The 16,490-nt window shown below is 39.7% G+C and overlaps 1 protein-coding gene across 1 annotated transcript in view; it reads right to left on the bottom strand.

Annotated features, from left to right (window-relative positions):
- Positions 1-729: 729 nt before the first annotated feature.
- LOC117297327 (endoplasmic reticulum metallopeptidase 1-like) overlaps positions 730-16,490 on the bottom strand; it is a 37,129-nt gene continuing 21,368 nt past the window's right edge. The window contains exons 7-13 of the mRNA XM_033780301.1: positions 15,081-15,270; positions 14,710-14,903; positions 13,994-14,146; positions 10,590-10,792; positions 7,883-7,995; positions 6,925-7,100; positions 730-4,982 (exon numbers count right to left, since the gene is read on the bottom strand). Coding sequence (XP_033636192.1) covers positions 4,815-4,982; positions 6,925-7,100; positions 7,883-7,995; positions 10,590-10,792; positions 13,994-14,146; positions 14,710-14,903; positions 15,081-15,270 — 1,197 coding nt within the window. The 3' untranslated portion in view covers positions 730-4,814. The remainder of the gene's footprint in view (positions 4,983-6,924; positions 7,101-7,882; positions 7,996-10,589; positions 10,793-13,993; positions 14,147-14,709; positions 14,904-15,080; positions 15,271-16,490) is intronic.

The raw sequence follows: 16,490 nt of genomic DNA, 5'->3' as shown, positions 1-16,490 counted from the left end.
AGTCTTGGTTTCAAGGCCTACGCATGGATGATTTCCCAGCCTCATTGCCATGAGCATCACACCGATTGCCAGCTAGCTTTGTGTAAGTTACTTCTCGCTACCATTCCCAGCCTCATTGCCATGAGCAGCACATCGATTGCCAGCTAGCTTTGTGTAAGTTTATTCTCACTACCATGAGCAGCACGCCGATTGCCAGCTAGCTTTGTGTAAGTTTATTCTCACTACCATGTGCAGCACGCCGATTGCCAGCTAGCTTTGTGTAAGTTTATTCTCACTACCATGAGCAGCACGCCGATTGCCAGCTAGCTTTGTGTAAGTTTATTCTCACTACCATGAGCAGCACGCCGATTGCCAGCTAGCTTTGTGTAAGTTTATTCTCACTACCATGAGCAGCACGCCGATTGCCAGCTAGCTTTGTGTAAGTTTATTCTCACTACCATGTGCAGCACGCCGATTGCCAGCTAGCTTTGTGTAAGTTACTTCTCTCTACCATTCCCAGCCTCATTGCCATGAGCAGCACGCCGATTGCCAGCTAGCTTTGTGTAAGTTTATTCTCGCTACCATGTGCAGCGCGCCGTATTGCCCGCTAGCTTTGCGTAAGTCTATTCTTGGTTCAATTTCCAGAGACAGACGTCAAGGGAAATGAAATCGAGAAGAAAAGTGCACCTTCTGTCGGGTTATCACTTAACGATAAGAGTATGAGATAGTGACAAACTGGAACGAGACTTCTTTCAAAGCAATAACCCCTCTCGGTTGTATCCAACATTTTTATTGCTTTATTGCAAAGCATCTATCTATTAATTAAAACGCAAATTATACTTTAACAACTGGTGAAATTTTTTTTAAATATTTTAAATCACATAAGTGTCAATGGTGATTGTTAATTGCACATAAACACAATAACTGGCATTCTTCAAGTTGCAATAGCTTTAGACATTTCTAGTGGGGTAGCCATCTTTCTTTTTTTCCCCCATCATTGAAATCAATACAGCCAAAACAGGAATGGAGAAAAAATAGTCTGATCCCCTGACTGGTCTAAAGACTCTCTGTGTTTCCCCTGAGAACACGGGAAACATGACCAAGATTGTGGCAGTGTGGTTAATATTCAAGATCTAACGATATTTGCTTCTTGAGTACTTGCAAAAAAGTACATGATTTGTAATTATCAACAAATTTCATCCTATAAACTTATTAATTATAAAGTATTAATCATTCAGAGAACAACTACCGTCTGAATTACTGTCAAAGTCGAGTACTAAAAACCTAAAATTGACCATTGTTTTCAGGATTGTTCAAATTTTTTCCTTGTTGAATTGTGAATCTTGACAAAAATGAGTATTAGAATTATCTAAATCTGTCGGAAACCCACGAGGTACTTTCCCTTTGTTAATTTCAAAGGGAGCTGCACTAGTTTATACATATTAATTAACATTGATCAAGTATATATCTCAAGTTAACAATCACAAAAAGCAATGTTTTTAAAAAACGTTAATAACTTAATCAACACAAGTTAATAAAAGTTGCTGCTTTGCAATAAAATCATAACAAAGCATAAAAGAATAAGTTGTTCCAATTTGGCAATTTTAAAACATTAAATCCATAAATCTACCTCTATTTTTACTGTAAATAGTCTATCGAAAAAGTGTATTACTATAATCTCTCACAAATATGAGTAGCATAGGAAAAATGTCTGAGTTGTTTTCTGGGACGCAGAGTGGCACAATATTTTCTGGTTCTGCATGAGAGCACGCACAGGATAGTAGTCTTGGTGCAAGACGTTTCTCGTTTTCCTTTCACGCACAGTGCGGCCAAAGGAAAACTAGAAACGTCCTGCACCAAGACTAACAGGATAGCGTATATTGCAAATTTGCAACAGATAACTTGGCACAAAGATTTCAACCTCATTCATAGCAACATGAACTTTAGAATATTAGGCGGCGTCCAAGTCAAGCGACTACAACTAAGACTGTTGATATCCTTTTGGCTTCCTGGACATAGCCACTGCTAAAACTGTTGATTAAAAATGGTCTTAAACGGTGTTCCCATTAGACTTTTTGTGTGAAAGTACCGCAACTTTTCTGTACAATGACAAACTTAATCCAATGGGGACGCACAGTAAGCTGACCTCCCTGTCAATTTACTGCGACCGAGATGTAAAACTAACAGGCCGAAAGAGGTCACAGAAGACTTCCACACGGTAACGGTAACTTAATAGGGGCTTGCCGGGCCGCTAAAAAATCCAATGGGATTAGCTCTGTGCTGTAAACCTACTGCGACCACGCTGTAAAACGCTATGCAAACTGCACAGAATATAAGTCCAGGTTAGAATGCACAGTAGAATTACGCCACAGTCATGTAACTTTCCATGTGGCAGCAGAAGAAAAAGTCCAGTGGGAACACAGCTAAAAGACTGCTTTATAGTTGGTGACGGGATGGTCCCGAAATCTTGATGCGCGATCCTAAAAAACACAGTTTATAGTCATCGCTGAGGCAAATAAACTTCAGGTGCGTTCGATAAGCTTCCCTGGGTCGACCCCGCAGTGCTCACTCGGTTGAGCTCCTCACGAGAGCTAATCGAATGAACACACTCATCCTCTCGTGGTGACGGCATGTACCTCAGGTCACCCCCAAGTGACCCACTCCACAAGCAGGGCACTGGGGGCTGACCCGGGTGAGCCCCGTCAAAGCTATTCGGACGTACCAGGGCAGACCAGGTTCGACCCAGGGAAGCTAAACGAACGCACCCAATGTTTTTTATGATCATCATGTCAAGATTTCCATCACGCGACTGACTTTAGCCGGGCCTTAAGGCCACGTCCAAAGCTCTAGCTACTACTTGAGAACTTCTCTGCTTTCAGCTAACAACTGACATAGAATTTCTTTTATTATTCAATTTGCATAAAGTATTTCAGAGTGTTAAAGCCTTTTGCATTTAATCTGTTAAAACATTTTAAACGTTTAAGATGTATAAATTCATGGCAACAAAGTAGGAGCCAAGTGCCAGGAAAAACAATTCAATAAAAACTCAAGTGAGCAAAATACATACTCTTTTTACAGGGTAGGTACATTATCTTAAAAAAACCGTCTATAACCCTAACTGAATTACAAATAACAAAACCCATTTTTTTACACCAACAAGGTAACCCGACTATTTTTACTCTTCCAGCCTCTGTTTGGTCGCAAAGAACAATTGTGTACCATCCCTCTAAACAAAATATATATTTGTACCAACCTTTTAAAATATCTGAAAGACAATACACACCCCTATTAAATCATTTATCCCAAACAGACTCCAAATAAAAATGTATTGTGAGAATTTTGTTTTAGCTAAAAAAATCCTGCATGAATGCAGAATTGTTTGACTTTTTTGGGCAATAAATCATGTGCAAACTTTGGTTTATTGTACCTCAGAGATGTATACCGATACAAAATCTACTTTAAGCCATCAATTGTTGACCCCTACTCACTTTTCCCACTTTCTCTAAAGCCCTCCAGGGTACCCAATGGCTGCTCTAAGGAGTTGCTGAATCTTGGTGAAGCCAGCCGTCGATTTCACCAAACTCTTCCTAACTTAGGATTAATCCTAGGACTTAGAACGAGTCAAGTTCCGTAACCATAGACGTTAGGGCGCATTGAACCCATCGGCATTGGTGTCCGGAAATCTCATCATTGTGCTGATCTACAATCCAGACTACAGGGAGGGTGTGGGATGCAGGGTAGAAGGGTGGGGATTGGGTCAACAGTTGACAGGTGTATAATGGGCCTAAAGGGCTCATCAAAATGTAATTGTGCATTCCAAAGAAGACCTTGCATTCACATTGTTAATAGGACATCTATATACAAGACATCTACTTAGTGAATGAGATCTACAAAATAAACATGTGTCACCTGACGTGGATTTCACCAAACTTGTCCCAACTTGGGATTATTAATCTTAGGACTTATCTAGGACGTGTTAAGTTCCGTATTCATAGACTTTAGGACGGATTGAACCCATCCTACGTTAGGACAAGTTACTCGTCCTAACTCGAGATAGAATTAATCCTTGCGTTTCGTGAAATCGTCTGCAGCTCCTATGTGAGTACCGTAATCTTTGGCATATAAGTCGCGGCTTATACATTGATTTTTGCCCCTTAAAAAACTACTGTGGCTGATACATCAACGTGTTATTATTGAAGAACAAAAACCAGCATAGACTTTTAAAAGAAAGATTGTTTGTAAAATATTTATAGATGAAAAAAACACTCTTGCTCTCAAATAAAACACAAATACCTGCAAAACATGGCCTGTGTGATGTGATGGTTTTGACGAAATGTTGCGCCCCAAACCATGTTCGTTTCGAGTATGAATTTCTCTGTTGACCACTCGAACCATTTTTATGTCATGAACAAGCAGTTTTGTAATCGACCTCCCTGCCAAAAACTGAAAAATCACACACGAAGCCAGTGTTCTCCAAACATGGGTTTTTGCCCTCCGAAAGTTTAAGACTGCCCTACCAAAGTATGGGCCGCAATGCAGAACCAAATTGATGCCCTGCCAAAAGTTACACAACTTCAATCGCAGCGTGGAACACTGGTATAAGTTCCCTTTGACACAAACTTTTGCGACTTATACAACCAGGTGGCTTATACATGTATGCCAAAGATTATAGTAAATAAATTGATTTTTGTTTTGAATGCTTAATTTCTCTAGCTGGTTAACAGGTCATCTAATTATTTTGATGTCTCTCCGTCCTGACCAACCCAGTTAATCATTCTGCGGGTAAAATCTTCCGTTACAGATGGACAGAATGAAACAGCGCCATCGCTTGTTTCTCAGAAGATCCACGAGTCGTACACTCCAAGGAACGGGATGGTGAAGACCCAGTCTGGTTGCTGCTGGATAAAGTCTTCCAGCTCCCTGGACGTTTTAAAATCAGTGAAGTGGAGTCCTGCGACGCCAACATCCACAATTGGATCGGCTTCATCGAAATGGGTAGGAACCTGCGATCAAGATACAAATGTCATTGATTAATCAAGAACGCTCGATTTTCAAAGAGAATTTATTATTTTTTTTATTTTATTTATTTATTATTTTTATCACCAGATGAGTTGCTACATGAAATGATTTAACTGCTAAACAGACAAAATGTGATGTCACAATACAAATCAGTAACACATAAAAAGACATTTATAAAAAATACCTTATGTAAATACCCTCAAAACACCTCACAAGAAAACCAAGGCAAGTAGGATTTGAAACTTTGCATGGTGGAAATACGATATAGAAAGGTTACACCATGTAACTCTCCAGAAGACGATCAGAGCATACTGATCGAAACGTCGAGTTGAAACCACGGTTCTTTTCAGAACCACCCCAACTCATTAGAGATAGTGTTACCGCAAACCTTTCTAAAACCAAGGCACTCATTTAAAAAAAAAAAATTAATTGAAGTGTACAGATAGAGTTATTAAATACAGAAGCAAACTAAACTAAAAAAAGGTTTAAAAAAAGCAAGACAAAATTACTTTTTGTTTGTTTACATAAAAACACACCAATATAGACTGCCAACGTAAAAAAGGGGTTAAACGGTACAATAGAGAAAGAGTAGGCCTAAATAGAAAGTTAAAAAGTAAACCATGGAAAGATAAAAGGGCAGATACTGAACAAAGTACACTGTACAACACCAATAGTAAAAATGCAAGAACAACAATGGAGTTAGATCCTGAATGATACCACAGCTCACTGTTCAAGCTGCCCATTGTATAAATTAAAGGCAGCCAGAATAACAATGGAGTTAGATCCTGAATGATACCACAGCTCACTGTTCAAGCTGCCCATTGTATAAATTAAAGGCAGCCAGAACAACAATGGAGTTAGATCCTGAATGATACCACAGCTCACTGTTGAAGCTGCCCATTGTATAAATTAAAGGCAGCCAGAACAACAATGGAGTTAGATCCTGAATGATACCACAGCTCACTGTTGAAGCTGCCCATTGTATAAATTAAAGGCAGCCAGAACAACAATGGAGTTAGATCCTGAATGATACCACAGCTCACTGTTGAAGCTGCCCATTGTATAAATTAAAGGCAGCCAGAACAACAATGGAGTTAGATCCTGAATGATACCACAGCTCACTGTTCAAGCTGCCCATTGTATAAATTAAAGGCAGCCAGAACAACAATGGAGTTAGATCCTGAATGATACCACAGCTCACTGTTCAAGCTGCCCATTGTATAAATTAAAGGCAGCCAGAACAACAATGGAGTTAGATCCTGAATGATACCACAGCTCACTGTTCAAGCTGCCCATTGTATAAATTAAAGGCAGCCAGAACAACAATGGAGTTAGATCCTGAATGATACCACAGCTCACTGTTCAAGCTGCCCATTGTATAAATTAAAGGCAGCCAGAATAAACGAACGAAAGTCTTGCAAAAACAGAACAACTGAACGATTTTCAAATAAATGAAGTACCACAAAAAAACACCCTGCAAAATGCAAACAAAGACAAAGCACCACATGAAAAACACAACTTCAAAAGAGGTTTAAAAATGCTAGAATTTATCAAACTAAATCATTGGAGGCTCTTTCAAAAGTACACACACACAAATTCTGACTCGCAACTCATAAAAAAAAAAACTGACAAAATAGGGAGACCCCCAACTAGGGCTAGATAAAGATAGTTCAGTTGGTAGGGTGCCGGCACATTAAAAACGAGGCTGCAATAACAAAGCAATAAAATCCACCAATAAAATCCACCGGAAGACAAATTGTCAGTATCACCATAGTGATTTGCATTGTGAAATCACACTAAGCAACTATGATTGATGTGCAGTTAACATCAATCTTGGCTCTTTGTTAAATCGACCCCTGGTCTCACCCCCCCCCCCCCCCCACCCCAACATCACTCCTGTCTGAAATACAAGCTCCTCGTTCCTACCTTCATATCCATCCAGAACTTCCAGCTGTCCTCTGGCTGTCCTCCCCCGTAGCAGATGTAGTAGACCCAGTTGCCGGTCCCATCCAGAGTCTTAAGAGGCTTCTCCGGACTCAGGGACCAGGAGATCATGTCTACCCCTTCCCTGAAGGATACAAACAGGTTGATGTGGCTCGGACCTAGCAAGAGGAGAAACAAAACACGTAAAACGGGTAAGAAAGGATATAATAGACTATTATCATACTGCCTCCATCTTGATCATGTTCCTTGTATCGAATAACATTAACGAATGCTAATAATCATTTTGCAATTAAGAACCAGACTAGTTTGTTCTTCCAGCCTCAGTTTGGTAACATTGATATCAATTGGACAAATTCAAGATGGCTGCACTATGATAGAGGTCTCTAGGCAGTTGATCAGCATTGGACATAGTCACCAGTCTGAAGAAGCTTGTAGCTTAGGAGAGAATCGTAACAAACTAAAATTATATGTATTAAAGTAAAATTAACTAAAATTTTATGAAAGTAACATCTACATTATTTGGGGATTTGTAAAAATGAAGCTCTTAATTCATGATTATCAACAATCCAGATGAACTGATCTAATGGCAACACAAGTGATGTTTGAAACTTTGCATGGTGTGAAGGATAACAATTAACTATGGATAAAAGTGAACTTGCAGGTACAACCATGTAATAATTCTCTTTTGAGGGAGTGTTCACTCTGGAAAGAGCTGGTTTTGTGTTGACATTTCGAAAAGTATACTCCCCTCATCTTTCAGGTTCTCATGAAGACAAGCAGAGTACTGTTTGAAACATAAAGATCAAAGCGGCTCTTCTCAGAGCCAAGCGGCTCTTCTCAGAGCCAACACTCCCTCAAAAGAGAACTATGACATGGTTGTACCGGCAAGTTTACTATTACCTATAGTTTATTCAGGTTTGTAACTTTGCAAACTACTCACCGGAGACAGTGAACGTCAAATTCTGTCTGTCATCTTTCTTAATTCTTGTATCGAGCTTAAACGTCGTCTCAACATCAATCTGAGGCTCACCTCCTGGGAGAATCCATTGATCTCTGTGGTTCAAAACATATATCTTCCGTCAATAATGAATTTTGTTCTTGAAGGAGCACAGCAATTTTCCTCTGGTAAGAGTCACTTCTAAGATTTGATTGAAATGGTTAATTTAAAATTAAATCCGATAAAAACAGCTCGAAGGCTGATACATCACGAATAAACAAATAATAAAATGTGTAAAAAGTAGGCCTACAAAGAAATTTAAAAAGACATCAGAGAGAATACAGGCATGAGAATGGGTGATGATAAAAAAAAACAGGAAAAAATTCAGTTGATAGGAAATGTCAATATTCCATCATTTTTGTGTGCGAAGCAACACGAGCGCGCAGCGCGAAGTCCCTTACGGCCGGGGTTCAGGGCCCGCCTAAGGGCCCTGGGAGCTATGGGTATTTTAGAAGCTCTGTGGTGTCTCTGATGCATTTCTGATACCTATTTTTCCAGGTAGAAGTGAGCTACTTTTGTATGATTTTTCCTTTAATAATAAGGAATGTAAAGCTTAAACAATTCGAACAATTTTGGGTTCGCCTGCGATTTTGTTACAATTCCAGAAAAAGAAGGGTGAAAATAATAATAATAATATTTTTATTTTTTTGACGATCTTATCCCTTATTTCTGCCCTTGAAAATTCTTTTTTTTCTCACCAACAACCATTTTTATAGGTTCTTGATTTGAAATTCGGTTGTGTAAAAGAATTTTTTTGCAATTAAATGTTTGTGATTTTAAAGGCAGTGGACACTAATGGTAATTGTCAAAGACTAGCCTTCACAGTTGGTGTATCTCAACATATGCATAAAATAACAAACCTGTGAAAATTTGAGCTCAATTGGTCATCGAAGTTGCGAGATAATAATGAAAGAAAAAACACATTTGTCACACGAAGTTGTGTGTGTTTAGATGGTTGATTTCGAGACATCAAGTTCTAAATCTGAGGTCTCGAAATCAAATTTGTGGAAAATTACTTCTTTCTCGAAAATTATGGCACTTAAGATGGAGCCATTTCTCACAATGTTTTATACCATCAACCTCTCCCCATTACTCATCACCAAGAAAGGTTTTATGCTAATAATTATTTTGAGTAATTACCAATAGTGTCCACTGCCTTTAACATTAACTTTTAAAATATATATAGGCCTATATATTTGGCGAGAGCAATGTGTTTTTGAGAAAGAGGTTGTTATTCAGCATAGGGTATAACTGGAACGAGGTTGAGATTAGACCCCAACATAGAAATAGAACCAATGAAGAAAGCACGTCGTCCGGACGTACAGTGTGTTCGCTGGTTCCCAATATATCTTTCGCTGGTTGTAACAGGCAATAACAGGTACCAGTTTTCCATGGCCTGTGTACAAACCTGCACATACACACGTACACAGTACACATGGTGCAAAACACGTGCATTGTTTTTTCAGTAGACTTTCAAAAGTCTCCACACGTGTTATCTTTGCTGTAGAGCAGCAAGCGCATTACACGAAAACATTATTGAACCGTACCACTATAAACGAAGCGAGGAATGAGGCAAGTTTATACATCTGTCGCTACTGCTACATGCATGCGCGATGCCAGGAAGACCACAAGCCGTAAACTGGGCCAGCTGCTGGACGGCAATTTATTGTTTAGGTGCCGTTTTTTCATGAATGCCGTGTGGATCGATCCGCGGTAATAACAATTACAAAGGTAAACTTACATTGTCTGACTAGAGAAGAGGGATTAGAGAAATCCAAATGAATACCCCCAAAAACCTACCCCCCGAATTTTATAGCAAATTCACATCGAACTCGGAGACCACAATTTTGAAAGGAAAAAAAACGGAATTCTGGTTTAAACCGGAAGATTCTCATGCCTGGTCCCCCCGAGGTCTGGTTCTTTATAATTTACCTCGACTTCGTCTCGGTAAAATTATCAAGAACCAGGCCTCGTTGGGATTAAACCACTAGTTGAAAACCTCTTCACCACACATTGATTCCCTTATTTATAATTTGTTAGTGAGTGCATTACGTAAACAAGATCAACAAAAGATACACCAACAAAGACTTTTGTTGCTATTTATTTCAAACAAATCTCCATAAAAGGAGATGGTAAAATACAACAAAAGAAACAAGCAGACAGTAAGTAAAATACCAATCACAATTTAACCATTAATTGCAGGGATGGCCGCACAGCCCACACAGACAAATAGTAAAGAAAAATAATAATCTAATATTCAACACAATGTACTAATTCTTAGTTAAACCGAAAGCCATAAAAACAAGTTCCAATTGACTTTGAAAATGCAATGAAAAGGACCCAAAAATCTGTCTTTGTTGCTTACATAACAAAGATAAAAAGTAAAAAATCTAAATCTAAAACAATCATTATAAAAGACAGAGTAAAGCCCGGTTCATACTTCCTGCGAATGCGAATGCGATACGACGTCACACATTCGCAAAGAATAATTTGCAGCAGGGCAACTTTAGGCAACTCACTTGCGAATATCGCTGCGAAACGAGGGTTGTGACGTCAAATTCACGTCAAATTCGCTTTGCATTCGCGTTCGCAGGAAAGATGAACCGGGCTTTAGATTAAAACAGCTGAAGTAATTTAAATGACAAATTACCTGAACACATGCAACAGCGGTAGATAATAAGGATGGCCACAGTACGGCATGTCTTTCTCGCATACAGCCTTGGGGGCGTCCTTCAACGCTGGAATGTAAGACTCCATGTGCGAAATGCCCAAGTAGTCTAACGGCAAAACGGACACGTACGATTCATGGCGGACTGCGGCGCCAGATTGGTCGTGCTTTGTACGGGAAATATGCTGATGGAGCGAAACATTGACAAAAATTCATTAACTTACTGAATGTGTGACATCAAATAATCAAATACTAACAGTTTAAAGCTTTCATGGTGTGGAAAATAAGTAAAGAATAAACTATAAATAGTAAAGCTGCGGGTACACCAAGTGTGTAAAATCTTTTTATTTTGAAGGGGTGGTGGCTCTGTGAAGAGCCGGTGTGGTCTTGACGTTGCAAACAGTAGACTCTGCTCATCTTCAGGTGAAAAAGAAGAAGAAATTGTACCCAGAGTTTATTATTTATAGTTAATTATTATCTTAAGATCATAAAATATCTCTCAAAGAAGCCTTGCATATAATGTGACCCGCTCTGTCGTAATGAGGAATATCGAGTAAATTTCATTTTTGCGTTTACCATCCTAGTCCAATCAAGCAAATCTTAACATTTTAAATGCAATCAATATCAAGATCATACGACCTTCCTGTCCGACATAATGTGGGATTTTCGATGACCTTGACGCTTAATTTTACAACCCGTTTTGAAAAACATAAACACCAGAAAAAGCAATTTTTAAAAACGCAACGTCTCACACGCACTCATTAAAATAATATTTTTCACGAAATGAAAACATTGTTTAAGATGTTAAATTTGCATCGGGGATAAAGAATATTAATTTTTGTTTTTACCCATACACCGATGTGTGTTAGCACTGTATACTCAGTACTTTCCCGAGTCCTGTGAAAAAATATCACAGGCATGTTACTCGGGTGGGATTTGAACCCACGACCCTTGCAATTCTAGAGCAGTGTCTTACCAACTAGACTACCGAGGTTGCCCGGCAGCTAGAGGCAGTTCGTATCCTATGTTTTGGCAGCATGAAAACATTGGTTTTTAACCCCGGCGTAGTCGGACCAACAGTAGGACCAAAATGTAAAAACAACCCAATGATAAGTTTAATTATAATGTGTAGACAATTTCAACAATAAATTTGACAATTTTTACCTGAAATATTAGAGCGTTTTGCGCTGTTATTTCCAACTTGAAATGCAAGTTTGTTCCGTCATGGCAGGGTGAAACACATCACGTATTCCCCGGGGTTATACAGTTACATCACCCTCGTCGCGTCCGGCTGTACATTAGCTCTGCTTCAAGACCAGGGAACAGATTTCATTCACAATTTTTCCGTGCATGTTTCTCATGATTTTAGTGATACTTCTCACCCAACACCAAGTTTAACTGAAAGATTATTCCTTTAGCATTCAAAATTATTTGGGTTTGGAGTAATTCAACCTCGAAAACCCCCGAAATATTGGTGAAAATCGGACACTGTTTTGTCGAACTTCGATAAACATACCACTGGATAAAACACGGCGGTGTGGCAACGATTGTTATAGCTTGGCTCTCTACGCGTGCCATGTAAAACCTGTATGTACATGTAAGCTACATTTTGTATGACGTCACGTAGCAACAGCACTGGGTCGAGTAACGGCCTCGCTGCAAAGATAAATAGACGCCTCGCTCGGTATATAGGTAAGCCATACTAATCTCGCGACGCGAATTTTTATGAATGAAATAGGTCAGGTGACGAAAACGGGTTTCCTTGAACCACTGTAACAAGCAATGCAGTCGCCCAACGTGTTGACGTAATGTATATTTAGATAGATGAGGTCACTCGCTTCAAAAAAGTATCTCTTGGTAGCGCTTTTGCGATTTGCTTTGAGCAGCTATCGCGGATTGAAAAGGGGCGATTTTGTCTATTTTGAGTTTATTTCCAAACATGTTTTTATAATTAGGACAAAAACATGGCTCAGAAATCATCTGTTTTTGCATCTTTATTAATCTTTTGACGAAAAGGTAAGACCACTGCAAGTTTAATCAAGATTTAGGCAACCTAAAAGTGCAGAAATAAAAAAATAAAAAAAATTCAATATTTTTCAATAATTTTCTGTTATGATTATGTCGGGTGTCAGATCAGGCCTCAAATTTCCCGATTTTTAGGGCAAGGCCACTTTGGCCTTGAATTTGTCAAATTTTGAAAGGGCACCAAGGCCATGGGGTAGGGCACCAAGGCCAGCTTAAAATTTCAAAAAGGGCATCAAGGCCATAAAAAATAAAGATCATGAAACAATTTCTGTTCAGGTCCATGAAGGCTATTTTAATGAACCATTTCATTACTTTTGCTTTCCTTTAACAAAAAAACGTCAAGTATTTTTAAATGTATTTAATTTTATTGATTAATGGGAAGTAAAAGTATGCATCCATTTTTTGTTGCGATGGCCAGACGTAAACAATGAACTGTCACTTAACTGTGTGCAGCGGAGATTTTGTTGCGACGGCCGGACGTAAACAATGAGCTGTCACTTGACTGTGTGCAGAGCGGAGATTTATTCAACGGACATACATGTACATGTACCATACATGTACATGTACCTTTCATGTACATGATGCGTGATTTACGTAACATGGCCCACGTGCACAAACATGTACGAGTACCAGTGAACAAGCACAATACCAGTGGAATAGGCGGACGCCCAACCTCGAATGGAACCGAAATTGTGATTAGCTGGTACCCATCATGGACAACCTTGCGTGGGTACGCGTGTTGCAAGATGAGTACCAGTGCGATTGTTCTCAAATGGTCGTTGCAAGTACATCCGGCCCGTGTATAAACTTCGAGTACACAATGTCTATGGATGCACGTCTGTCGTTCGTTCTGCATCGTGCACACACACATGCACTGCATGGATATGCTGCCGTCCGTTTAAATTCCGTGTGATGAGCATTCAACCGACGCGCTCTGTGTGCGTGTATTAATATAGAATGTACATGTAAGTGTTTGATTTTATGTGCACACAGACGGATGGTGGTGTATCAAAACATAAATTTTGATCTCAAAAAGGGCACGGCAGCCATCGGAGAAAAAGGGCACGGCCTTTTTGGCCGCGAAAATGTCCGATTTTCTCGGGGCACCACGGCCAGTAAGCAGGGCACCGGCAGCCATGGCCGTCGTGGCCGCCGGGAAATTTGAGGCCTGTCAGATAACATGAAATGAGACATTACTCGATATTTATCATTACGATCGAGCGGGTCACATATAAAAGGGACAGACAGACTAGAACTTTTTAGGAGTATCAAGAAACAAAATACAAAGCTTGTGTTATACAAACTTGGCAAAGAGTCAAGAGGTATTTATCAGTGCTCCAAATGGGGAACACAGATTTTACCTCAAGCAGGATTCTCTTCGGAGCTGGCTTTAGCGGATCACCGGAGTAAGGAAAGACAACCAACCCCAGGACAGCGGCAAGACTGACCAGGAACAACATGAGTAAGAATGCCCTGGTGTACTTCAACGTCTTGCAGGCATATACCAGACAAATCTGTCAAGAAAACATAGAGGGCGGCACTTTGACATGAGAAACTTTTAAAGTTGAGCTTCAAATAGTGGTTTAGGGCTGAGATATAGGATGAATTTAGGGTGGGTATGGGTCGAATGAGACGAGCAGGGCACTCAAAGAGAAACATCAAAGAACCTGTCTCTCATCTTATCACCTGGGCCCAATTTCATGGCTCTGTTTACTGCTGAATTCTGCGGTTACAATCACCATTCCCTGCTGGCTGTGCAAGCGCAAATATCTGCGCTAGCTGTGTAACAAAAAATGCCTAACAGCGTGGAGTAAGCATGTGCACAAGCAAACATTTACTGCCTACCCGTGAAATACGCTTGACGCAAGCACGGAATTCCCTGCTTCCGCAAGCGCCGATTCTGCTCTTACAGTAAGCAGAGTCATGGAATTGGGCCCTGGTCACCATAACGTGGAAGGAGAAGTAGGGGAAGGAAGGCATAATGTCAGATATACAGAAGCATTTGCCAAGGACTTATCTCCCTGCACAAAGAGCAATCATTACATGGAGTGAGAATCAAAACAAATTTCATACTCACAAAAAAGTTGGTTGAGAGGATGGTGACGACAAAAGTGAGCAGTCCAATGAAGAGCTCTGGAGTGATGAGAGATCCCGAACGTCCCATGATGGGTAAGAAGATCTCATACCCTAATAACATGAGGTACAACCACAGACCCATTGGAACGATGGTGAAGCAGACGTACGCCAAGAACACTGGCAACATCCGTGTACCTGTCAAAATAAAAATGGTTGAATATCGTCTGACTTTTGTGTTCGCTTGTTTGTTTGTTTGTTTAGATGAAACTTTTGAAGGGGCACCAAGGCCAAGGGCAACGGAGGCCATAGACTCCATTGTCGCCTCCGTGGTCTACATGAAATTCCAGGTCTGAAATTTAGTCTTGATTGTACCTTCTTGAAACGAAGTCATCCGTTTCCACAGCACACTACGTCCGAGTACAGCAAAGAGAACGCTGATCATGAGCATGTAGGCAGAGCCAATCCCCTTGAGTGTCATGAGAGCAATCATCATGGACCAGATCAACATGCTAGCATCAAAGAATAAGCTCTCCAAGATCCACGGGTTGGCTTTGGTGTCCACCTACATGTACATGATGAATATAAAAGACATTTTAAAAGGTTAGTCAGATTGGTGTAGTGGTACATGTATCTTGACTTATATTAATGGTTTATTTATTTATTTCATATTATAAGACATTTGCTGTAAACATACCAAACTATTCTTTAATGTACAAAAATGTAGTTAATATGATAAAAAGTTAAAAACATTAAAATTAACATTCAACAACAAAACCCCAAAGATAAAAGGGCGAATGGCCCAGAGAGATAACGTCAATGAATAAGGTCTGTACATATCAAACACAAACTTGCCTGTAACTAGCACAGACAGTGCGTTTTCGCGGTCGTAACAAATTTAAACTGTTTCTGTCAAATGGCCAGTGATTAAGCACTGGCAAGTTCAACCAAAACAGTTTGGTTGCGACCGCGAAAACGCACCCCAGCTGTCTCAAACTACAACGCCCTCTATAGTTTGCTTAAAACTAACCATCTTTACCACATACACACAATGTGTTATACAATGGATTACCATGGTTTTGAGGGTTGGGGCAAAGACACTATGGCATGTCCGTGGCGACATTGTACGACCGTAGAAGCAAAGCCAACCGTGAGGCACTCATTCCACCACCTGACTGTGAATCTGCGACCGAGATTGAGTCTGAGTTACAGGGTACATTGGCCAAAGGTCCCAAGCATGTCAACCCATAGCTTACTGAGTGAAGCCTACATCATTTATATTCAGCTACCTTTCTGGAAAAAGTATGATGAAGTATAAAAGTTACCATCAAAGATGAATTAAGTACATTTTATTTCACCTTCAAACGATAAATTTGATTAGTTTTTAAGTTGTTTTAGATGATTTATCAGGTTTTTTTTGCAAACCAATATTTCAGTCGTGGTGTGTGTACCCCTTGCAATTATTTATTTGTTCGCACACAACTACATGTATGGTTCAAGTGGTGTTTATAAATAAGTGTTAAAGACACTGGACACTATTGGTAATTGTCAAAGACCCGTCTTCTCACTTGGTGTATCTCAACATGTGCATAAAATTACAAACCTGTGAAAATTTGAGCTCAATTGGTGTTTGAAATTGTGAGATAATAATGATAGAAAAAAACACCCTTGTCACACGAAGTTGTGTGATGCTTGATTTCGAGACCTCAAGTTCTAAATCTGAGGTCTTGAAATCAAATTCGTGGAAAATTACTTCTTTCTCGAAAACTAAGTTCTCAAAATGTA

This window comes from Asterias rubens, chromosome 12 (assembly GCF_902459465.1).
Source record: "Asterias rubens chromosome 12, eAstRub1.3, whole genome shotgun sequence".
Lineage (NCBI taxonomy): Eukaryota > Metazoa > Echinodermata > Asteroidea > Forcipulatida > Asteriidae > Asterias > Asterias rubens.
Note: the sequence above shows the minus strand (reverse complement) of the source record. Positions and strands in the feature narration are given on the sequence as shown.